This window comes from Vombatus ursinus, unplaced genomic scaffold (assembly GCF_900497805.2).
Source record: "Vombatus ursinus unplaced genomic scaffold, bare-nosed wombat genome assembly UNPS02014775.1, whole genome shotgun sequence".
Taxonomy (NCBI): Eukaryota; Metazoa; Chordata; class Mammalia; order Diprotodontia; family Vombatidae; genus Vombatus; species Vombatus ursinus.
In genome coordinates, this window is record NW_020954553.1 from 331,812 (window position 1) to 357,693 (window position 25,882).

General features: G+C 45.1%; 1 protein-coding gene across 6 annotated transcripts in view; it reads right to left on the bottom strand.

Annotated features, from left to right (window-relative positions):
- The window catches only part of EYA3 (EYA transcriptional coactivator and phosphatase 3), a 121,950-nt gene that overhangs the window by 3,790 nt on the left and 92,278 nt on the right, over nucleotides 1-25,882 (bottom strand). For all 6 annotated transcript variants that reach the window (XR_003569296.1, XM_027864451.1, XM_027864454.1 and 3 more), the window contains 10 exons: nucleotides 25,062-25,147; nucleotides 22,490-22,673; nucleotides 20,238-20,377; nucleotides 18,781-18,864; nucleotides 14,797-14,886; nucleotides 13,831-13,889; nucleotides 12,611-12,771; nucleotides 7,218-7,332; nucleotides 5,290-5,411; nucleotides 1,487-1,587 (listed from right to left, as the gene is read on the bottom strand). Coding sequence is in view for 5 of the 6 variants with exons in the window: in XM_027864451.1 (XP_027720252.1) it covers nucleotides 1,487-1,587; nucleotides 5,290-5,411; nucleotides 7,218-7,332; nucleotides 12,611-12,771; nucleotides 13,831-13,889; nucleotides 14,797-14,886; nucleotides 18,781-18,864; nucleotides 20,238-20,377; nucleotides 22,490-22,673; nucleotides 25,062-25,147 (1,142 nt within the window). In the remaining variant the exon portion in view is untranslated. The remainder of the gene's footprint in view (nucleotides 1-1,486; nucleotides 1,588-5,289; nucleotides 5,412-7,217; nucleotides 7,333-12,610; nucleotides 12,772-13,830; nucleotides 13,890-14,796; nucleotides 14,887-18,780; nucleotides 18,865-20,237; nucleotides 20,378-22,489; nucleotides 22,674-25,061; nucleotides 25,148-25,882) is intronic.

The window sequence follows — 25,882 nt, forward strand, 5'->3', positions numbered from 1 at the left end:
TTTGGTTTCCTATACAGGTTTGTAAAAGAAGCTTTGTTTTCTTTCTAATTTGGGGGGAGGGAGGAGAAAGAGGTGGATTTTCACAGATTGAAAAAAATAATTAAAAATTTAGACTGCGACTGTGGGAAAGCAGTAAGGCTAAGAAATCTTTTTTGTTCTATAAAACTTTATTGTGCTATGGGATTTGTCTGAAATTCACACATTGTCCTTCATTTATTTTGGAAAAGCAGGGAGGCTTTTGTGGGGCGGGGCTGGTAATACAGAAGGGGAAAGAAGAGCAGCACCACCCCATTAATGGGCTTTACACCATCACCAGACAAGAGCTGTCCAGCGTCTGCTTGGGCAGCTTCCTCACTGGTGGATAATAGTAACTGTCAGGACCAGCAGAGGTGGCCTTCTAGGCCTGTGCCACCCGCCCTCCTGCCTGTAGAGGCCAAGCCCCCAACTTGGACCCCCCGATGCGGCTTTAGGCCTGGCTCTCCTCAGGGCCATCCCAATCTGCTGAGTCATCAGAGACTCCAAGAACCTTCAAATCCCCTGACAGCTTCTTGCACTCATAAGAACATGGCTCTTTCTAGGAGACAAGGCGTTCCTGGTCATCCTTTTCTAATTCTGGGTATTCCCTCCCTCAGACTCCATACCCTAATGCACACTTTATAACTGAGGTCTGGGAAGGTTAAGGGACTTGCCCCAGGTCACCTGGAATTTGAACTCACAGCACCCCCTGTATTCTCACCCCCATCCAGGCTTCTGTCAGAGAAGACCACCTCTGCCTTACTCACTTCACAGGCCTGACTCACATCGAGTGCAGCCTGAAAGGGACAATGTGTTAGATGCACACAAAGCACCACTGCTACTGGGGTCTTCTTTTTAGGGAAGCCCACATCCTGCACAGTCACAAGGCCCAAAGGGCTGGAGAAACAGGAATGAGGACAAACAGATGAAGAAAGGGAAAGGATGGGGAAAAGGACGTTCTGCCTGGCGCTGCCGCTCAAGGCACTAAAGATGCTCATTAGGAGGGCAGCAGACTGCACCAGGCAGGAGGGAAGGGGAAAAGAGAACAGAAACCTTTATTCACTTTCTATAGTTTAATACACATTCTCCTTCTCATGGGAAACCCATGAGGAGGAAGTAGGAGGATCCTTCTCTGGCAGAGAAGGGCAAGGAGAGGGCATGGAGGGGATGACATGTCTGAGCATGTGGCTGGCAGGTGTGAGGGGCAAGGGCACCCTCTGTCCCCTCGGAGCTTTACCTGTATGCCAGGAAGGTGAAGAACGGAGGAGGGGAACCAGAGAGGCCCTTCCCTCGTCACCTCCCAGGGCCTCAGAACAGTCTGGGAGTGAATCCCCTAAGCTACAGTCTGCCTCTGTTGTTGGCAGCCAGGCCTGGTCAGGGGGTGATGGAGGCTGCAGGGCTTTTCCAAGGCCCTAGTGGCACACATGCCACTTTCTCACATGTAAGAATTTGTTTTCTCTCCTGATATTACCTGTTTGGCTGCAATTTCCTCATCCCGTCCGTCTCCGATCACTACATATGTCACTTTCTTGCCAAATCGAGACACGATTCTCTCGAAGCAGCTCTCCTTACCTGTGGGGAAAGGACAGCTTGGGGTGGGACTTCTGTTTCTAGTTTCTGTGGCCCAGAGAAGGCCATTCTGTAAGCCAGCTGTGCCAAACTTCCTCTCCGGCCTCCTATTGCCACACATCTCCCTAGAGTAAAAATCTTGGGTCCCGGAACCCAGGCTTCTACCCTAGTCTTCGGGCCTTGCTCAGGTCCCAGGGTTGGTGGGGTGCAGGGGTAAGGAAGGATGTTTCATCAGCTTGATGGAAAACAATTTCTAAATGTATGACCTCCTGACACAACTCAACAGATGTCCCTGTCATTCTCCTGGTGAGGGCTGGCTTTGTGCCTCAGCTGATAGCTGCCTACATGTCATTCCTGAGCTTCCCCAAATAAGCCCCTGGCCTGACCCCTACACCTCACCCATCTACAATGTGTTACTATCTTTAGGTTTTCCCACTGTCCTTTGCAGGATCCCCTTTCAGGAGGCACCTCCTCTCCACTCACGGAGGAGGGATTAGCTTCTCTGTTTAAGTCAGTACCAAGGCTAACGTGCTGGGGGTCAGCAGGCAGCATGAGGGATGATGGGGTGGAAAGGAGATCTTGCCAAGTTTTAACTGAAGGCCAGCGCTGGCCTCAGCCAGTGTGCCCAAGAGGAGGTGGGCCCCATCATCTCCTGATGCTCACTTCAGCGCTGGGGCCCTGGCCCTGACCCAAGGGAGCACACCAGCCAGCTAGGGAAGCATCCCATTTCCCAAGGGCACTGCCTCACTTCTGGGTGCTGAGGTGTAAGAGCAGGTGTTGCATTACCAAAACTCATCCCAGGTAATAGAGGCAATTAAGGCAGCTTTCCGGGTAGATTGTATGCCTCGTTTGCCCCATTTCTAGACCCATCCCATCTCTTTAAGGCTCAGCTCAGGCCACACCTCAGACAGGAGGCCTCTGCTAATCTCCTCAACACAACTGACACTACCTAGAGCTTCTGTACTAAACATGAACACCTGTCACTCCAGTGCCTCAGCACAGTGTCACATACCTTCAGGTACTTCATGAATGCTTGCTGAACTCAATCTGAGAAACTCAGCTGTTTGTACATCCCCCCCCCCCCCCCCCCCCCGCACCCCCCCCCACCCCCCCCCCCTCCTGGGGCCCCACCGCCCCCCCCCCCCCCCAACAACTGGTTTTTGTTTTCATCCTGAAATTTAAAATGTGAACACCAGATTTGCTATCTGAGTTATCCTTTATTCTCTAAACACCCAATGGAAAATAAAGGCTTTAAGATCCTAGAAAGTCACAGCTGGAAGGAACCAGAGAGAAAATCTGTAAACCAAACCGCTCACTTTACAGTAGAAGCTGAGGCCAAGGGAGAAGTGACTTGGCACAGGTCAATAGCAGAAGCAGGACTAGAACACAGGTCACCCGACTCTTAGTCTAATGCTTTTTCTACTACACAAAAATATAAATATAAATGAAAAAGGGAAACTTCTTCCTCCAGCGCCCCCTTCCTCAGCTGCTCTTATCATCCTTCCCTCCTATATCCCAGGTCTTACTGCCCAGCACCCACTGCACCTCACCCCACCCTGGACCCAGCATCCACTGTACCTCACCCCATCCTGGACCCAGGGCTCGCATTCATAACTGCTCCAAGCCTTTTGGCTGCTCAACCCCATCAGCTGGCTCCTAACTTGGAACACTTATACATGTTACCATCTCTAACTGTGCCCTTTACAAAGCATCAGCTACTGAATAAATGCCTGTTGAATTTAAGTGACCGGGTCCTTTTTCTCTTCTTGGCCTGTTTCCTCATCTGCCAATGGCAGTGGGTGAAACAGATCCCCACCGAGGTCAGATACTGTTCTATGGTCTCTCCTGGCTCTAAAATCCTATGATGGAATTATCTTCTATATCCTAAGTATCCCGTACATTAAGCTAAACACATTTTTATCCAGCACCTACAATGTACAAATCCAACAACAGTCCCTGCCCTTCAGGATGCCGTGTGTGTGGAGGAGTAGGGGGTGGGGTGCCTGTTACAGTACAGATTGAAGTCGATGACCTTTGAAGTGCCTGCAGCTGTTTCTCCTGGGTCAAAGAATACAACGTATATCCAGATAGCTACGAAGAAAGCAAACACTACCATGACTGGGGTACTAAGGAAGGCTTCACAAAGGGGTGGGGGTGGGGGTGAGGAAGAAGAGTGGTCTGTGAATGATGGTGTGAATCACTCCATTTACAGAACAGCTAAGCGGCTCTCCTGGCCAGAGTCCCGGTTCGGGTGTCTAATGGATTCTCCCTTCCCCTCTCCCACATCCTCTAACCTAAATCAAAAGACATTCGGTAGGCCACTGTTCAATTCAGATCACCCAGAATGCAAGAATCACAATAAACCATAACGACAGCGCCAGAAAACCTCAGAAGGAAACAGAAAAGCTGGACAGGGCTATACTATTGTGCTCAATTTAACAGGTCCTTAAAAAACAAGCTGAAAGGGGTAGCAAGATGGCGTAGTGGATAGAGTCAGGAGGACCTGAGTTCAAATCTAGCCTCAGACCAGACACTTGACACTTAACTAGCTGTGTGACCCTAGGCAAGTCACTTAACCCCAATTGCCTTACCAAAAAAAAAAAAACCAAAACCAAGATGTGCCTCCTCAGGATGCCATCTTTTAGTAAGGGGCAGGCCCAGACTCCCCCACTTATCCTGGGAGGTGGAGAAGCAGAGCCTGGAGTAAGACGACCTGGATCGAGGTCTTGAATCTACCACTCATTAGCTTTGTGACCGTGGCCAATTCATTTCATTTGCCTGTGCCTGAGTTCTCATTTGTCTCCTGATCAGTAAAACAAGTCAGCATTTTATTTACATTTATATTTACTTATAGTTATTTAACTGCAAGCAAAGTAAAGAAATACCTTCCAACTTTGAGAATATATAAGCCTACAAAATGAGAGAATGTGTAAAAACATCGTGTAACTTGAAAGTGCAATTATTTAAATGCCATCCACTTTGCAGGATCATGTCTGGCACCCAAATTTTGTATGAAGTCACCCTGCTACCTCTCTAGGTAACAGTCAAAGGCCTAAGAATAATGATGACGTTAGTGACAACAACAGTGAAACCTTAGGCAGTACTTTAAAGTCATCTGATCCTGGGCATAAAGACAGAAGGGGCCCCTGGATGTTATTTGGTCCAACTCTCTCATTTTACAGACTAGAAAACTCAGACCAGACAGGTCAGGTGTCCTGCCCAAGGTCACAAGGCAGGAAGTGGAACTAGGCACACCCCCATTGTATTATGTTAAATGCTTTCTTCATATTACCTCCTTAAAGTCTTGCAATAGCCCTGCAAGAGGAACACTAATTGCATCAGTAAACTCACTGAACAGATGTGGAAACTAAGGCAAAGAAAAATGAAGTGATTTGTCCCTGGTTACACAGCTACTAAGTGCCAGATATGAGATTCAAAGCCAGGCTCTCCCGGCTCAGGGTTCAGGGTCTTCCGGTACACACAATGGTGCTCTTTTGTTACATACATGGGCAGGCAGGTTTCCTAAAAACTAAAAGCAGCGCCTGCTGTAAACTGAGATTCCAAAGGAGGCACAAACTCAAGCTCTCAGCTGCTGCTGGAAAGTGCTTTCTTTCAAACACTAGGTTACTAAGCCCAAGGGGGACAAGCTGGGGAACCCCTTCCCCAATGTCGGGGCTGGAGAAGCACAACAGAAGCACGCAGTACCTATCTTAGTAGCACTGTAGATGTTCTCGATGGGGAACACTTCTCCCAGGCCATACAGGAGGACTTTGGCCAGAGCAGGCACCAGCTGTGTGGTGGTTATCAAGACATTCACACAATTCTTTCTGGAGAAAAGGAGAGAAAATTCAAGTCAAAACCTTAATACGTGGCTTGATCAAGGCTGGTGACATAAGGAAAACCAGACTGTGATTCAAGTCTAACAGGCTAAAAAAATCCTAGAGGGGGAGAACGTCAGCCCATCTTCACCCCTCAAGCATGAATTCCCTCTACAACCTCATCAAAATAATACCAACATACATTTCCATATCGCTTTAAAGTTTATAAAGTGAAACCATGAGGTAGGTAAGCCATTTTATAGGTGAGAAAAGTCCCAGAGAAGGTAACCGACTTACCCAGGGTTACACAGTAAACAGTGAAGCTAGGACTCAAAGCCAGAAGCATTGACATCAAGCCCGTCACCCTACCACGGTGCAGAAGACGTCCTTGATGCGGGGTCTCTCAGCCTCTACTTAAGCATGGAGCACCATGACAGGGAGCTCACTATCTGCTGCACAGAGGCTTTTCATCCCAAGTACAGATGCCTCTTCCTTAACACTGATCTCAAGCCCGCCTCTTTTTAACTTCAGCTCTCTGGTCCTAGCTCTGTCTCCTGGGGCAAAGAAAAACAAGTCTCTCCCCCTAAATCTCCTCTTCTCCAGAATGAACACCTTCAGGTCCTCCAACTGACCCTTGTATGGCACGTTTCTCTTCAGTCCCTCCCTCTCCTGGCCTCCTAGACACACCTGAGCTTAGACATGTTCCTCCCTAGATGTGCCGCGCACGTTTCAGGTCTAACCGGACACTATGCTGCAGACGTGGCCTGATCAGTGCAGAGGACCATGGTCTCCATCCTTCTTAAGGACTGTTAATGCAGCAGCTGGCTCAGGGAGGGCTGAGTGCCACGCGAACCCCTGGAGCAACGATGCTCCCTTCTGAACTTGGAGAGTCAAGGCAGCACATATATTGGAAAGAGCACTCTAGGGAAGGGTCAGGACCACTAAGATCTGGCTCTAGAACTTACTTTTGTGTGAGCCTTAGCAGCGTCTTCTGAAAAGTGGAGATAAAAGTATCTTCATTACCCACCTCAGACAGCTGCTCTGAGGAAACACATCTAAGACTAGGAGCAATTATCACCATTACTACGAAAGACTGTTCTAACTGTTTGATGTGTGGGGAAGCTTGGTTGCCCAAAACATTACAAAACACATGAAGGCAGGGGGTCTACAGGGCATGCACACACCACTGTATCCTCCGCGATGCTATGGCTGGGTATCAAACACGATTAATACTTGCTAAATTTAAAACAAAGTGTGACCCACGATGAAAGTTCCCTTTGACAGGAAAGGGACTCGGGGAGGCGCTCCAACTGGGATCCCACTGGATCTGATTGCGAGGTTGGGGTTGCTGGGCCTGTGCCTTGAGTGAACGTTCTGGGACAGAGACTAGAGGTGGTAGAATGAGGTCAGGGCATGAGTGTGGATTCTCATGTCTATGTGAAATTGGTGACAACCCCCCTACATTTAATAAATCACCAAAGCACTAGCTTGGGCATGGATGGACACAGTGTTGTCACATGCTGTAACCCTGGATTAACAAGTTTCCTTTCATAATGAGCTTCTAAGATACATCAGAATAAGAAATAACAGCCCCGTCCCACCCCAGCCCCAGCTTGGCTTCTTCAAACCCAGTGTTTCCTCCAGGTCAGCCCACATCAGGGTCCACATTCTCTAGGAAGTTGGCCCTCATAACTCCAGTGCTCACAGACCTCTCTCTCCTCTCCCCCCCCCCCGCCCCCAACTGCTCAGCCCACCTGAGGAGGGGTGGAAGAGCTTTGCTTTGAGACCATTAGCCTGTAAAGATCAATTCCATACCTGGACTGGATGAGAAGTAAAGACTTCAGTGCCGTTCCCAGCCAGGAATCAGTTAAGACTTCAATTTCTGCTCTTAGTCTCTGAAGTGCTTCCTTTCTCTGGGGACTGAGAAGGCCTTTGGAAACAAAACCAGACAAAGCTAATTCCTGACATCATGTCTTGGCTGGTACAAGGGGGAAGGACTCTCTCCAAACTCAGGTGGTCCAGGTGAATGCCCATGTCGCTCTTCTTGGATGCTGCCCATCAGAGGGGAAGCCGAGCACCCAAGTGAAACAAAACAGCCTTCCCTTGTAGAACCATGACCACCAGCACCAGGGCACTTCAACTGAGGGATTCAATCTAAGCGTTCAACTCAACCCAAATTAACTCATTTCTTTTGATCAGGCTTGCCTATTTCTGGAAGGACCACAGGTGGTTACAAATAGACACAGCATATAAGGAAATACATTTAAGCATCAAACAGACCATCTGAGGAGATATTTTCAGGCACTACTGCAGAACAGACAGGAAAGAACACTTGGGAAATACAGTGACCTCTCAGGTTTACAGTAGCTCAAGAAAAGAGAGAAATAGGTTAGATGTAGGGGGACAGGGACGGGGGTGTTCTTTATGAGGAAGCACCGAAGTTTATCTACAAAGTTCATCTTTCTCTGTGCTAAATTCAGAAGGGAATTTTTTTGGGGGGGGGGGTTGGGCAATGGGGGTTAAGTGACTTGCCCCGGGTCACACAGCTAGTAAGTGCTATGTGTCTGAGGCCGGATTTGAACTCAGGTCCTCCTGAATCCAAGGCCTGTGCTCTATCCACTGCGCCACCTAGCTGCCCCTAGAAGGGAATTCTTGAAATGGGTTCCTGTATGAATGGTGATACCCAGCGCAATTAGGGTTAGGGCTAGAACCAGGTCTTTGTCCCCTCTTACCCTGCCCTTTGACATTCTTAGGAAGTAGTTCCTGACATCGAGCCTGAATTGTTCCATGTACTCCTACCCCTTGCCATTGCCACTGGCTCTGCTCCGTGAGGCCAAGCAGACCCAGGTCAACCCCTCCTCAGGAGCCTCAGGATAAGGATTCAGGTCCACCTCAGCTGTATGTGTGACTCAAGGCAAGGGGCTTCCTCAGTGAAAAATAAAGGTTGGATTATGTGGTCTTTAAGATCCCTGCCAGTACTAGCATTTAATTACTTTTTGAAATAATATCTAAAAATGTCAGAAAAGTCTGAGACACAGAGACCCCCTAGAAAAGCGCCCTTCTCCATGGTCTTGTAGATCATTAGCATCTTTTAAAAATGTTTTATTGATGCTCTTTTCTTTGTTTACATCACTGTCCCTTCCCATTAACTGCCTTCTATCCTCCTCCCTCACAGATCTCCTCAAACAAATGGATCCTTTCCTTGTAACCAATAAGGATAGTCAAGCAAACAAACCACAACTGTCACATCTAAAAATGTAAACCTTGTTCTGTGCCTATTGTCCTTGACCATTTTGCCATGTAACCTCCCCACTCCTGTAAACTCCAGTGGCTTCCTGTCATTTCAAGGATCAGATACAAAATCCTCTATGTGGCATTCAGAGTTGTAGTCCAAACTCCATCGTTAACTCACATGACCCTAGGCAAAGCAATTCTCTTCCTTGGGCCTCAGCTTCCTGGGCTGTGAAACACTGTGTTTTTATAATGTGTATATGTTCTAAGGGCTTTTCACTTCTGATGATTTTGGTTCTTTCGGCTGTAACACTATGAATATACTATTCTACAGAGTCTGAATAATCTTCAGCAGTGAAGCCCCTCTCCTCATGCTCAAGCTGCATTTGATCCTCTACTTCTTGCAATCTTTCAATTTTTTTTCAGTCTCCCAAACCTTGCCCTGGCACCCAGTCCTCCTGAGCTGTCCTTGGCCTTTCTGATGGGGTAGGAAATGTGGCTGATCGGCATGGGCATGGAGGGTTTGCACTTTCAAAGGGTTAACTGAAAAAAGAGTGGTTACAACCTCAGAAGAATTAATAGTACAATTCCAGATACTCTGGATTTGTTATGGACAAAAGGGCTTTCCCAGGCTCTCTGAATCATAATATAGTGGGTATCATCACTAAAGTCATTAGGGTGGACCTTGTTTTTTACTCATTATGCACTCATGATAATGCTGACCTCTCTCTGTGTGAGGTTTTCTTCTTCCTTGGCTTTATGAAATACTGCCCTTACGGGGTACACTCCTCTTATCTACTAGACCATTATCTTTCTTATTCTGTTTTGTCAGACCAATATTTCACCCATTATCTGTGGGTGTGCTCCAAGTACTAAACTCACTCTTTGTGATCTCATCAGCTCTCAAGAATTCAATCATGACTTCCATGTCAATGACTACCAATCTACACACCCACTCGTCATCTCTCCCATGAATTTCATTCTTGCATTATTAACTGCCTGCTAGGTGTTTTTTTCCCAGACAACCAACCAGGTGACAACTCAAAACTAAGCCCAAAACAAAAATTATGATGTCCCCTATCTAAACCTGCCTGTCCTTTGTAATTTTCTATTTTTACTGAGAGGATGCACTATTTTGCCAGTCACAAAGGTTCATAAACTTGAAGTTAACCTTGACTCTTTCCTTTCTGAGACCTGTTAAAGACCATAGCTTGAAAAGGCCAAGATCTCCTATTGCATCCTGGGCCATCTCCAGTTGTCCTGAACCATATCTGGCCACTGGACCCAGATAGCTCCAGGAGGAGAGAGTGAGGTGGTGACCTTGCACTGCCCTCCCTCACTTAAATCCAATTCACTCACATGTCATGGCATCACTTCCCTGATATCATGGTTCTTTTTGAGAACAAAGAACAAACATCAACAATATACAATCAGCTTTCAAAACCTGTTAGTTCAAACTCTACAACACGTCACCCAACCTGTTCCCTTTTTTCCACCAATACAGCCACCATTCTAGTTGAAGGCCTTCTTTGCCTCTTTGTTGGTTCCCTGCCTCCAACATTCACAGGCCACAGGTCGGACCACATCAGTTCCTCAATAATATTCAGTGGTTCTTTGCTGCCTCGAGGATAAAATACAGGCTCCTCAGGCAGGCTCCACCTTCCCTTTCAGGCTTATTATTTCCAGCTTAGGCCAAACTGGACTACCAGCTATTTCTTGGCTTATATGCTATCAAGTGCATGTGCATTTGCATTTGCAAGGGCAGTTCCCTATGCTTGGAATGAGATCCCTCCTTAGCAGCCCCTCTTAGACTCCAGGTCTATCTATAAAGGTCAGCTCAGGCTCTAGTCCCTCCAAAAAGTCTTCTCTCTGATCCCTCCTAGTCCTTATCTCCCTCCTTAAATCACTTTGCATTTACTTAGTTTATTCTTTGTGTTCCTTGGTTGAATACATGCCCCACCAGCTCCTCTGCTTTGGACTTCTCCATCACACCTCGGTGCTGCTAACTCCAACCCCTCCCCCTTCCCCTTTACAGCCTCCTTTGGTGGGTTGTCTTTCCCCACTAAATCGTAAGCTTCTTGAGGGCAGAGATGGTTTTTTTTTTTTTAAACTTGTATTTGTATCTCCAGTGCTTGGCATAGTGCCTGGCACATAGTAGGAGCTTAATAAACACTTATTAACTAAGTAGAACTTTTTCATTTTTGTCTTTAAATGTGCAATGCTTAGACCAGTGTCTGCCTGTGACAGGCAATTAGCAAACATTTGTTGAACTGAATGAACTTTCACAGTCTCTACTTCCTAACATAAAATGACTAATTCGAGATGTAGTGTGCTCATTAGAGGGAATCAGGGGTGGCTGTAGAACTGCAAGCCTCCTCAATAAACCAGAGGACTCCAGAGGCCCTGTCACAGCTCCACTGAACGGGTGTCTGTCCGAGGAGGCAGAGTGGACAAAGGAAGCAGGAAGTTTAGAGGGCAGAGATGACTGACACGGCCTCCAGGACCCCAGGACGCCAGCCTCCTCACTCTCCCGCAACCTGACTCTGTTTTTCTGTCTCCTGACAGCGTTTTCTCTGGCTGTTCCCCCATACCCTGGAGCGTACTCCCTCCTCCCCGTCTCTGCCTCCCTGCTTCCTCCAAGTCTCAGCTAAAACCCCACCTTGTACAAGAAGCCTTGCCTCATCCACTTTAGTCTCGGTGCCTTATCCTATAGCCATCTTCTTTGTATAAAGTTGTTCGCGTGTTGTCTCTCCCATAAGACTGTGGGCTCCTTGAGGGCAGGCACTGTCTTTTTCCTTTCACTGTATCCCCAGTACTTATTATTAGCACAATGCCTGGCACATAGTAGGTGCTTAATGCTTAATGACTGATTTAAGACACAGGTAAAATGCTATGTCCTCCAAGATGCCATCCCTAAATTCTCTTCCCTCTCCTAAAGATCTTCTTCATCTGATCTCCTAGCATGACATATTTCTCATATGCAATTATATTCTAATTTTTTATTACATTTATCTGGATGCATGTCTTATCACACCTACTAGGCAGGACAGGGTGAGATCTCATTGATCCTTATATCGTCCCCAACATCATGCTTGCTGAATGAGCGAATCCAATTGAACGCTCATTTTACTTAACAGTTTTTGTTTGTTTGTTTGTTTTTTGGTGAGGCAATTGGGATTAAGTGACTTGCCCAGAGTCACATGGCTAGTGAGTGTTATGTGTCTGAGGCTGGATCTGAATTCAGGTCCTCCTGACTCCAAGGTCGGTGCTCTATCCACTGCACCACCTCGCTGCCCCCTGAACACTTTACAAAGGACTGAACTGATATCTTAAGGAGGGAAGTGATCTGCCCAAGGTCACACAGTGAATTAGAAGCAGAGCCAAGATCTGAACCCATGCCTTCTAATTCCAGGCCTGGCACTCTATCCAACAGGCTGTGCTACTACTGATATGAAGCCTCTTTCAAAGGCCAGTTGCGGAACCTGCAGATTTATGCCCACGAATTGAAAAGGTTACTGAAATGTGTGCAGAAAACACCTAGACAGCTTCAGCTGCAGGGGGCACACTCAGAAAATGAAAACCCAGGGACCAAGGGACCAGAAGCCTCCATAATCTTACGGCAAAAATCGCCAATACTTCATTTCAGAGATTCCCATAGTATTTTGAACAAGATAGTAACAAATGTCATTCACAAAAGCTATAACAGCAATAAGAATTCAAAAGAACTTTTAAAGCATTTGTGGTGACAATAAATTCTGGCCATACCAAGAGTTAAAAACAAAAAGTTTCAACTAAGAGGAATACTTTCCAGAAGATCTGTTCATATCACAGGTACACAGTTAAGTTGCTTCTTAAAAAAAGGAAAAATAGTTTCTTTGGCAGACAAGGAAATGTCATTTAGTAGTTACGCTTTTTAGATGAAAAAAGAGTAAAAATGAACAGGCAAAATAGGAAGTCCGGCTAGCCTGCGCACTCACCGCCCACATTGCTTTTGTGTTTGTCATAGATCTCTCTCACTTTGCGATAGCGGAAAGCCAGCTTCCTCATCCAGTCCACTCCCCCCTGCACACCCACAGCGGAGCCATGACTCGCATTGCCTCCTGAGCCGCTGAAACCATCCGTTGAGAAGCTGTAGTTGCTGTACCGGAGAAAACATGGGCGATTAAAATCCTTCCCAACTGGATACCGGGTGACTCTGCTATCTGGGGTCTCTAGACTTTCTTGGCATTGTACTACTAGGTTTAAAGGTTCAATGAATTTTTTCCATGGTCTAAAGGAACAGACTAGAATCTGCTCATTATAACAGGCCAATGCCCTTGACTCTGCTTCCTGGAAAACTTCTGCAATGTCTTATTAAAGGGATGATTAGGGAACATCTAGAAAGGGAGGCAGGGATCACCAAGAGCCAGAAGAGTTTCATCAGGAACAGGCCATGCCAAACTAACTCTGCTTCTTTTTGTTGGGTTATTGGATTCAATTAAGTTATGTGTAGAAAAGGGATGTAGAGAAACTGAAGGGGGCTTACAGATGGATTACTTAAAACAAACAACCATAAAAGGAATTTTCAGTCCTATAAAAAGTAAATAAATGGGATTTGGGAAAGGAAATCTAAAGCCAGAAAAAAGTTAGCCTAGAGGAAGGAATGTTAAAGAGGAAACTATTTCTTCTATGAAGTATTATTAAAAAAAGCTACCACTTGACTATTTATCCAACAGCAACCAGAACCAAGTAGAAGGAAAGAGGCAGAGAACTTTTTGCCAACGAAGGCTGATAAACAGCAGAACAAAGTACCACAAGAAGATGTGCTGTTTCTTTCTAGAGACCTTTGCGAGGCAGGTAAGAAAGCCATGCTGAATGAAATCAGTGTGGCCCAGAACCTGAGTCACTGTCTGTGGGATAAAGGCCAGGACTAGACCATTAGTCTGAAGTCACTTAAATGTGGCCCAGGCTGGCTGAGGTGGAGCTTCCCCACCTGGGCCTCCGTAATTCCACCTTCATTGTAGTTCCATCTTGTCCTTTTCTTCCCGAAGACATCACCAAAACACAAAAGTTACCATCACCAAAGTTAGCGGGAGCTGGGAACTGCGCTGGCTGGGTTCAGATAAGATGATCTAGTGTGAAAGGACACTTTCTTCTGACTGAGATGTTTAAAATTTGTGACCAAAGAGAAGAATCAGAACTGTAGTTTCTTCATTACCTTAAGTCCTGCCCATTGTCATCAGAAGCCACATCTTCCACATGCACTTGGTCACATTCCTGTTAATAAAACAAGTCACATGGTGTTCTAGCCCAGTGGGGCAACACTCCTATCAGCGGACACAGAGTTACTGGGAAAGGGACAGAAACAGGTGAGCCAGAGTGAGCTGTGGCAGTCCATGTGGCAGGATGAGAGGCACTGCCTAGCCAGCCCCACTCCTTGCCTCTGCCCTTAAGGCCCTGCTGCCACCAGCTCTCTTTCACAGCCTCCCTTGACCTTGTAAAGCACCACTTACTTGGAACCCCCCTAGGCACTGACATACGTCCACATGCCTCCTGAGACCCCAAACAGATGGACTGCCACACTTGCCAATATTCCTGTGCCTGGCATGGGGCAGAGTGCCCCCAAGTCACAATCCTTTCCTTTCTTAGAGTTCTCCTAGCACTCTCTACTTCTCCCATGGCCTGGGCATGATGTCTTCTGTACCAGAGTTAAGTACATTCCTCATCTCACTACGCAACTGTAAGGAACTGGAGGGCAGACTCTATACCCTTACTTTATATTTCTTATACCACCTAGCACAGAGCTCTGCACATTAATAGGCCATTTATAAATATCTGTTGAACCTGATCACTTAATTGAACAGATCTTTATTTATGATAATTATGATGAAGGTGGATGATTTAGCTAGACTGTCTTAGAAGTGCTGGAAAAGTCCCTCTCAAAGTCCAACCCTTGTACTCAAAGCTTGGAGAAACTGAGCAAGGTTCTCAGGCTCTCATGGCTGGCAAATGGAAAGCCTGGAGAAAGACTCTTGTCTGGCGATGGACCAGCATTCTTTCCCATTAGCATGTCATATTCAGCATCCACTGGCAGCTGCTGTTCTCATCCAGACGATGTCTGCCCATTTGGGTCTTGTATGACCTATCCTCCTTACTTAGGTGATGGTTAAAATTCCCAACATACCTCCAAGTCATTGAAAAAGAGATGCGTGTCAGCCACCTCAAAGATCATCTCTTCCATAGTTAAACCTGAGCCAATAACAACTGTTGGGTCCTATAAGACAAGAAGATGGAAATCTGCTTAACCTGGCATCACAGGAAAGAACTTTGGAGTTACAATAGCAAATGGAAGAAATGTTGCAATCACAGATCACGGAAGCTTCCTTGCTGAATTATATAAAGTATATTACATTACAGGAACAAGCTAGGGACTTTAAGAAACAAGTGAAAGTCTGGTTTAAGCAAGAATTCTGGGAATATATTAATTTGTATGAAAATGAAAATCATCTTTTACTGAGCAAGCAACACATCAGGAAATAAGCCTGAAGGCTGACATTAAAAGTTGGATGGCAACTCACATTTATCTAATACCTTGATGGATTACTTCATTTGGTTTTTATACTATCTAGATGGGGAAAACAAAGTAAACCCTTAGGCAACTCAGACAGCAGGGTAGCACACCAAAGAAGATGTCTTCTGGTGAGCATACAGAATACGAGAGGATGAGCTGAGACATACGTTAGATTGTAGAATATTAAAACAAAGACCGTCAGCACATCCCAACTCCCAACTCACTCCTGGATTATACTAAATGAAGACATCCCATTGGGAAGATGCTCCTTCCCCAGAAGCCCAGGGAGACCAAACCTCAAAAGAGAGAATAAAAACTTCCAACAAGGGCAGAGCATAAAAAGAGCAGGAGGGAAGCTGGGCTAGACAATGTCTATTAGCCCATTTCATATAAAAGGACCTAGGGAAACAAGATTCCACTGCACAGACACAAAAGCTGCTGAACAATGCATTCTGCAAGTCCTCTGGCTCTCTCCAAGATTGGGCTTGGCCCCCTACAGCAGTTCAGTGCAAGTCAATGATTCCTGTAGCATGTGAATAAATGAATGAATGCCCATCTGGTTCCTACAGCATGTCAGGATCCAAAGTACTTTCCTAACAATCATGCTGTGGTCTAAATGGTGCCACTATTATTATCCCCATTTTATAGATGATGAATCTGAGGCTCAAAGTGGAGAAGGGTATTTACTGACCATGTTACACACTGACTGTCACAGACAAGACGATGAAACCTGTTATTAACAGGTTCCTGCTAGTTAATAAATCTTTAGAGAACTGGAACTCTTCACCCTTTTCTGGTCTTATAGATTTGAGGCAAGGTCATCATTTGGAAGTATTGCTGACTCGGGAACAGTGGACAGTTCTAGTCCTCTAGCACATTTGTGGAGTGGGACAGAATCTAAGGACTTGCAGGCTTGGCTAGTGGAGTACAAGCTCTGGCAGCTGAAAAGTCTTCAGGTATGGGCTGAACAATGGACCACCTGTCTCTTACCAAGAGGCTCAGCCTTGCTGAGTCTGGTCAGCCACCAAGTGATGAAGTTTTTGGCCATATCAACTCATAAAAACTGAGGAGTGAAGAGGATACGATTTGTGGCAGTGGAAGAATAGTTATAGGGATGAAATCACAGACCTTCTGAAAGATTAAAGTGGTAATGTCAGCACACTATTTAAGGAAGTAGGTATATAATAACTCTTTTAAAGGTTTCAATGAAAACTAGTTAAAAGGAGAAACATTTTTTGTCTTCAAAAGGGTTAATTTCAGTTGCATGGAAGACTTATTGATATGGCACTCTTCTTTCTTAAATAATATTAGACAATAAGGCACTACTGTAAGCACACCATTTAATTTTTTAATTAATATTTTAAATTTAATTTTTAAAAAAGTAATATTTAATTTAAAAAATCTGATCTAATTATAGAATTACAGTAGAGATGTAACTGGAGTTGGGATGATGGGGCTCTTCCCAGGGCATTAAATTTTAGAGGTTGCCAACAATATCTGCATTCCTTTATCAGACTGAAACAAGTTATTAAACTTAATCAGCAAGAATAATTAACCATTCCAGGTGAGTCCAACCTGGCCAGGATCACCCCTACTTTCTCTCCAACAAACAAGGGCCTTCTAGTAACATAAGGTCTATCTCCACTCTCAAGGGAAGGGTCTCCCCTACAATGGAACCTTGGGTTCCTAGGTCCAAGGTCTCTTACCAATACTTTTGATTTTGTCACTGTGGCAGGAGCAAAATGGCTAATTACAGCTCTAATAAAGTTAGGGAGAAGATCAAAATTGACCCAATACCATTTTCTTTTTGTTGCTACTGTTGTTTTTTGGGTATTTTTGTTTGTGAGGCAACTAGGATTAAGTGACTTGCCTAGAGTCACATGGCTAGTAAGTGTCAAGTGTCTGCTCTGAGACCGGATTTCAACTCAGGTCCTTCTGACTCCAGCGCTGGTGCTCTATCCACTGCACCACCTAGCTGCCCCTATCATTTTCTTATTGATTCTATTTATGGTCAATTGATTTTGTCCTGTAACTGCTTAAGTCATGGTTCTTTGCCTCTGAACTTAGTTCAGAATTCAAATGGCCTATAATGGGTTAAGTTTAGTTCTTTTGCCAATCACTGTTCTATTCTTGCCTCAAGGAATTCTGCTAGCCTTTGGGGATGTGGCTTGCCACAAGGGAGTTAGGCCTAATATCTTTACACCACCAAGTTATCCTTCAAGGACATCTGGTTTTCTATCCAAAGAAGTCTGGGCCACCATCTTACAGGTGGACTCAAACTATGAATATTTCCTAGTTACAGGAGGGAAGCAGGGGGCTGTTGCTATCACCTCATTTCCAACTAATCATATTGTTCCTCACACCTCAGTTCCGTAACCAATGTGTTGTCCTCAACCCCATGATGTCACCCACCCTGCTCTGTTCTTTGTTCTATGCTCCCCAAAACCTCTAAAAAGTGAACTCTCCTTTTGCTCAGGGTCTTCGGCTGGAAAGGGAAGCAGCTATTGACTCATCTTACTCTCAGGTTTTATGTCCTGTGGAAAAAATGCTATCTTGCTTGGAGAAACATGCCACGGTCTACCTTTTTGTTAAATTTTACTCACAATATTAGCTATCTTTAGGCTATGGTCATAAGAACTCACATCCATATAACACTTTTCAGTTTGTAAAACACCTTGAGACATCATTTCACGTGATTTAACTCTCTTAACAAGGCTGTGAGGTAGGTAGAGCAATTACAATTATTTGCATATTGTGGCAAACTACTGAGCAAACTACAACTCAGAGAGGTATCATCCTGACTCCCAGTGAAGTAGAAGCAGCACCGTAAATAGTGCACAGGACCTGGAGTTTAGAAGGCCTGGGTTCGAAATATGCTTCATGACGGGCAAGTCATTTAACCTTTTCCAGCCTCAGTTTCCTCAGATGTAAAATGGGCATAAAAACAACCAGCTTTAGACACAGAGTTGTGAAAACCAAATGAGATAATCTATGTAAAGCACTATGCAGATCTAAAAGAAGCATATTTCCACTAATCATACTGCTTAGTCAAGGCATTCGGAATAGATGAATGGAAACTAAATTATTCTCTATAGAGGGATTTCTACACTAAATTTCTGGGAGTTCCATTTCCCCGGCACATGTAACTGCTTGGCAGTTATTTGACTAAACAGTATCTGCAGCCTGGGCCTAGTGATCTCTGAAATCCAGAACTATGGCACCTGGCTTTCATCCTTGACTTCCCGTCCCATCCAGTCTGGAGGTCGGCACTCCCTCCACAGAACATTCTGAGACATGATTTTAACTCCAGTCTTGTGTTTCTATCTTCACCATCAGTGCTGTTCATCCCGTTCCCTTCCTGACCCAAGATTACTTAAAAAGTAACAGGAAACAGTGGGTGAAGGAGAAAGAGAGTAAGAGGAAATGCTCCATAGTTCTCAGCTTAAAGCACTGAGCACAGTAAGATGCAAAGTAAATCTGAACTGTAAGGATGCTCCAATGGAAAAAAAAAATCTAAGCTATGGACCAGCCCTTTCTTAGCTGAATTTCTTCTTTTTCGGGAGGGAATAGTGCTAAGAAAGAATGGATTACACTTACCTTTCCATACTTCTGGGCATAGGATCCTGTGAGAAGAGAATGGAAGATGATGATGGTTTCATCCAAGTCCCAGAGAAAGACCCGCTGGGCAAAGAAATCAGGAAAGATAAGAGCAAACACATAAGGTTACAATTTGGGGACATCTAGAATTTTAGACCAAAAAGCGCCCCTTGAGAATCATCTACTGACAATTGGAACTCTTGATGAGAGGCAACATGGTGCAGCGGAGAGAATTCAGGACTTGGGAGTCAAGAAGACTGTGGGACCCTAGGCAAGTCACAGAACCTCTCAGGGCTTCAGTTCTCTCCTCTGTAAAATGACAGGTTTGAGGCAGCTAGGTGGCACAGTGGATAGAGCACCGGCCCTGAAGTCAGGAGGACCTGAGTTCAAATCTAGCCTCAGACCAAACACTTGACACTCACTAGCCATGTGACCCTGGGCAAGTCACTTAACCCCAATTGCCTAAAAATAAAAAAAATAAAATGATGGGGTTGGACTTGATGGGCTCTCACTCTAGGATGTCATGGTCCTGTGAATCCTTGGCTAGCAGCCTTTGTACTCCATCATTTGGCACCCTCCCTGAAGTGTCATACACGCTTCTCTTATTGATGGAACCAAATTCTGCAGGAACCAAGTCAGGAGAGGAGAGCCTCTACATCTGATGTTTCAGAGCTTACCACCATCACTGTATTTCTAGAAAATTCTAGAACATTTATCGCCATGGAATAGGCAAATGAAAACCATATTAACAAACAGTAGCCCCAAAGATACAGGCTCAAGACAACCTGATCCACTCATTCTGGCTAAAACTCTCCACAGGAGAGGGTGTGGATAAGCACCACAAAGCAGCCTCTGATCCCCTCCAGTTTTATAATCCAGTGATCACTCCACAGACACTCCACTGCCCACAACTGGACAGTTTATGTCAGTTATTGGCTCTGGGCTCATTTGTCAGATGGTCAAAGATAAAAATGCAACAAGCTCTGTTTGGAAAATCCATTTTGGATTCAGGTAAGACTTTGCTTCTTCCCTAAGAAGGCACATGGGCATCTCTGAAACTCAACTTAAATGTCACCTCCTGCACGAAGCCTTCCCTAATGCTCTTCTCTAGCCAGTACTTTCCTTCCTAGCAGAATTCATACGGCACTCAGCTCTGCATCTCTCTTATATCCTTATGTATTAATTTGTTTTCTCTTCTCTACTATATTTCATCACTCTATGAGCTCTACCAGTGCTACTTAAGCCTCCTAATTTCCCACCCAGCATTTAATATTGAACTGTGATTTGGACTCGAGTTATCCCCTGATCTCCAGGCTCTGCTTAGCCCGATTAAGTACTCAAACACACGCAGAAGAGTCACACACACGCACACTCTCTCTCTCAGCTCACTGTCCGGGTGATGACAGTGAGCAGTGAAGAACACTACAGAGGAGGCACAGAGCAGGAGGTTTACACACTTCCAGCTCACTGTCCGGGGCAGGTGTGGCATCAGCTCTCCTCTTGCCCCGGTTCTTGGCAGGCGTATTTTTCCTAGACTGCTCTTCGGGGTCCTTACTTGGCGTACCCCGGGACAGAGACGGGCTGGAAGAAGGGTCTCCTACAACAGAAACAGAGACATGCAGCAACCTGAACTCAAAGGTGTCAGCAACAGAGTTGGGAGAGTCTGTCCCTAAGAGGCCAAGATAGGTGCCAGGAAAGGTGACTCTAAGATGGGTATGACACCTCACTATCTTCAGAGAAATGGAAATTAAAACAAGCTAGGGGTGCCACTGCATGACCATCACACTAGCAAAAGTGACTCGAAGTGACCCCAATCAGTGCTGGGGGGAGTGTTGAGAAAAAGGAACATTTCCACATGTCAAACAGAGCTGCAAGTTGGCAGAATGCTCTGGAAGACCACCTAGCAGTTCAAAGTAAGAAACCAAACCCCACCCCAAACCTTAGGACCCAACACTCTCTGTACTGGAGCACACACTCAGAGTGTCATAATGAATTCAGTTTAACTAGAGAGACATTCACTGAAGGAGTGAATAGCATTTAGCAAGTACTAAGTGCTGGGGGACATACAAAAGCAAGACAGGTTTTTCCCTCAAGTAGCATGCCATCTAAGGGGGAAAATCTTATGGTCAAGTCAAAAATATAACTAGAAGCATTGTCTGTAATTGCAGAAAACTGGCAACAACCTATATGTCCAACAGATGGCGAATGACTGAAAAAATTATTGTATGTTAATGAAATGAAAATAAGAGGATATGAGGAATTTAAAGATTTGTCTGAAGCAATGTGAAGGCAAGAAAACAACCAGAACAGGAGATACACTAAGATTATGAAAAAAATCTATCTCCATCTATACAACAAAGATAGCAATGAAGGAACAGAAGAAATAAAAGTATATCAAAAGAATCCCTAAGAAGCTGTTAAGGACTTATTGTATGGAAAACATTATTTTTATGTGCAAATAGCTATAAATGCATGTTTATTTGGTCACTGTTTCCTTCAACTGCATAAACATATAGGTTCCCCCCCCATTTTATCTAAATTTTTTTTCTTCTTTCACTTAACAGAATTTTATTTTTTCCATTTACATGTAAAGATAGTTTTCAACATTCACTTTTATAAGATTTTAAACTCCAAATTTTTTTCTCCCTCTCTCCCTCCCTTTCCTCCTCAAAAAGGCAAGCAATCAGATATAGGTTATACATGTACAATCAAACAGATATATAGTTTTAATAATATATTCACTAAAGGAGATAGAAATCTGATGCTACCATATGTATGATTCTGTGATAAATAGGCTTTAGCGAAATGATTAGGATTTGATTATTAGGTGTGATCACCATTTCGCACATCATACTATTCTTGCTCAAATTCTTCCAGTCATGACTTCTGCCTGCAGAAGAACATCTTAAATCCTATGTTTGGCATCCAAGATCCTTGACAATCTGGCTTCCATCTACACCCCCCTACTCCCCATTACAAACCCAAATGGGCCTATTCACAGACTTCTTGCTATGCCCTGGCATCATTTCTGCCTCACCCCAATGCTCTACCCACTCCTGCCCCTGAAAGTCTGCTTATTTAAGTCCCACCCTTTCCTTAGCGGGGCACAGAGCCCTCTCTTTTCTCCTTTCCAGCAGCATTTGTTATCTGTACTGCTCCCTGGATGCCTGGCACCACCTCACAAGGTTTTTCATACCATGCTCTGTGTAGCCTGTGAACCTGTTTCACACCTCTGGTACCCTTGCCACTCAGCCCAGTTTATGTGGTTTGACATGCTGACAATATGAGAATACTAACTGGTTAGTATGGAAGGCAGCATGGCACTGTGGAAACGGTGTTGAGTTTGGGGTCAAAGGCTTTGGGTTCAAATCCTGTCTTTGTCACTTATTGCTTGGTTGTCTATGGGCCTCAGTTTCTGAATCTGTAAAATCAGAGAGTTGGCAAAATGATATCTAAGGTCCCTTCCAGTCCTAGAGCACTTGTTTGCAAAGGATCCAAAACAGTTGGGGCTTACATTCATCTGGTCCTCCTGGATCACTGACTCACAAAGGAGAAAGATGACACTCCAATGTACCTCATCCAAGGAAGAAAATCAACCTATGACATTGACTTAGCACTGGATAAATAAAAGGTCCCCACAATTATTAGGCAATACCTGTTAAAAGGAGTGACCTCAAGTGACATGTTCAGAGTGACAAGGCTTACTCACCAGAGGAAAGTCTCTGTACTGCTGGGGCAGGCACCATGACAGTGGGCTTCTCGGTCTGGTACGTGGATGCTGCTAACGTGGAGCTCTCAGTGTCACTGTTGCTTTGGCCTGTGACCCCAAAGCTGGAGCTGGGGTAGCATGCCTGGTACTGACTCTGGCCAAGGATGGTGTATGTAGGATAGTCCTGGAGACCAGAAAAGGGAATTAGGAAGGGACAGACAACATTTACTTCAGGACCTCCATTTTAAAATGATATCCTCCAGAGGAACCGTGTGTTTAAGTAGTATGTGAAATGTAGCTTTAATAACGCCAGTTACTGTGGGAATACTCACCCTAGGTGTTTTCTACAATTCCATAGACACTTCTGTCAGTGTCAAATAAACAGTTATGTGGCTAACAGACAAGAGAGCAAACATTTACTGAACTATTAACAACAAAGCACTGGGCAAGGGATGTGGGGCAGGGGTACAGTCACATATAAGACACAAGCGCCCCCTTATCCCCTCCAGATTGGATCATACAGAGAAGAAAGTGAGTAAGACATGGCAATACATAAACAGTAAGGGCCATCAGAACGTTGCATAGAAGGGAAAATATCACGGTAGGTTGGAATGATCTAGGAAGGCTTCAGACAGGAAACAACCTTGAACTGGGCCCTGAGAGATGAGGAAGGTGGGATGTACAGAGAGGAGGATGTGGGGCAGGACCACCAGCAAATGTGTAGACCCAGAAACTGAAGAGGAATGCTCACTTGACTCCCTTCTGGAAAGTGAGCAGATAAGGCCAGGGCCCAGAAGGGGCTGGGAGAGTTGGCTGGCGGCTGGCCTGTGGGAGGCCTTTAATGCTTGAGGGGTCTGGGCCTGATTCTGTAGGCATTAAGGGAGAGATACAATGAAAGCAGCACTTTCAGAAGATTCACCTAACTGGTATGTGTAGGAATGATCAGGAGAGGGACAGAGAATAGATGAAGACACTGAGGCCCAGAGGGGTTCAGCGACTTGCTTAGGGTCCCACAACTAGCACAAGCCTGAGGGGGGCATCTGCACCAATGTCTTTCTAAATTCTGGCCCAGAAATCTCCTCATTATGTACGACATGCTGCAGGTACTCAATTCAATCAGGGTCAGGTAGAGGCATCAGAAGTGGAAGAGGACACGAAGAGCACAAAAGCACTGCTGAGCGACCACTGAGAAGACTTGTAGATGAATAGGTCTTAGGCACAGATCTGAGAGGAGTCAAGGAGAACTTGTTTGGGACACGGGCAAGTCAGAGAATAATAGGGCAAGAGAGAGATACGGCGGTTGGTTTAGGAGACACTGATTTGAAGTGCTGGCAGGTCATTACAGTGAAGACAACCCTGGTCCCCTGGCCGTTTCTTTACTCTGGGCAGGTGTTTTCACTGGCTGGAATGCATTTTCCTCCTCACCTCTGCCTCCCGACTTTCTTTACATCTCAGCTGAAATGCTACCTTCTACAGGAAGCCTTTTCTGATCCCCTTAATGCTAGTGCCTTCCCTCTGTTCATTATCTCCAACTGTTCCTTCAGGGAGTGTGTCTGTTCATAGCTGTTTACATGGTGCATCCCCCATTAGACTGTGAGATCTGGGGAGCAGGGGCTGTCTGTGATCTTTCTCTGTATCCTCAGTCCTTAACACAAGGCTAGCACAGAGAAGGAGCTTAATAAATGTTTACTGACTAACTGGTAAAAATGTGGGACTAGAGGCTGGGAGAGAGGTAAAGGCTAGAGATATGGGGAAAGGGGACGGGTGTCTTCTATACAGAAGACAGAGTTGTAGTTGCAAAGGTAGATAAAACCTTTCCTGATCTCCTTCTTCCACTGCTAAGGCCTGCTTTATTTTGCATCCATTCTACATGTAATTATATATGTACATGTTGTCTTCCTTGACAGAACAGAAGCTCCCTGAGAGCACCGTTTCATATTTGCCTTTGAATCCCAAAGACCTGGTATCTACAAGAACACAGGAGTGCAGGGGTCTAAGAACTGAAGCTCTAAGATTAAGAGTCTAAGAAGGGGATGAGGAACCAGTAATAGGAAAAAGGTACATTCAAAAAGGCAGGAAAAGAACAAGGGTGGAATAGGTCATATACATCGAGAGAGGCATTTCAAGACAGACTAGGCAGCACTGGATGGACGGGGTCAATAGCATCAAATGCTGCAGAGAAGGCAAGAAGAGTAAGGACTGAGATCACTGTTAACTTCTGAGAGAATAATCTCAGTAGACTGGTGGGGATTAAGGCAGGTTTGGGTAGTAGCAATGGTGACTACAGAGCAACATGCTAAGTCTGGCTGTAAAGGAAGGAGATATAAAGGAGGCAGCTCTGTGAGGGTGGATGAGCAAGGAGGGGACAGCAGGGCCTTGGAGCTGTTGACAATTAGGGACGCTCTCCATAGCTACACAACTACAGGTATTTGGGTGGGGGGCAGGGGGAGGGTGTCTCCAAGATTTGGGGCTGGGAGTGGGAATAAGTATAAATCCGAAGGCAGAAAGGAAAGAACGAGTGGAGAAGAAAGGTACCCTGGATTAGTGAATAGGAATGGAGATAACCAATTACCTGGTTTGAGATGCTGGCAACTGCTGATGCTGGAATATTGGCAATTGTGGATGAAGAGGAGATCAGGCTGGCATTGGTACTTGAAGCTGCAAGATTCAGAGTGTCAAAAGATATTAGCATATGATTATGCAGCTTTGAAAGGCCAGAAGAGGCTGCAATGCATTAAGTGTGTAGGGCAACAGGGAGCAGGCTACACACTTTGGCAAAAGAAGGCTGCAGTAGGTTCAACACTATCAGGATCAAAGGCAGGTAAGCTTTGTTTCTGTACTCTGCTCCCCAAACCAGACCAGACTTCTGATTATAAACAGAAGACCCCTAACCTGTCCCTGGCTCAGGAAGCTCACTACTTAAAACTCAAGCTCCATGGCAGCACACACAATGTATATTCATGGAAACAATGGCACAAGTTAAACACACATGTAACCCAATCACTTCAGCCCATCATCTCTGGCTGAGGGAGAATGATTACCTGTAATACGACCTGCTGAGGGAAGCCAAAAGAAACTCAGAAAAATCTCTGTGATAAATCCACGTGTAAGAGCTGTTTGGTTCCACAGTCCCCAAATCCCAGAGTGAAATAATCACTGTGGATAGGACATTGTCCTTCTACGACACAATATCTTCCTGTATGTAATAGGCCCTTGACAAATCTCGGTTGGAATAACTTGAAATAACAGCTTAACCTTGATTATTGGAATCTATTTAGTTTAACAAACAATAAAAGAAATGAATAAATGAATGAAAAGCCATTTAATTGGTGCTTACTATGGGCTGGGCAAAGTGATAAGCGAGGAATATAATACAGATAACAACAGGAGAAT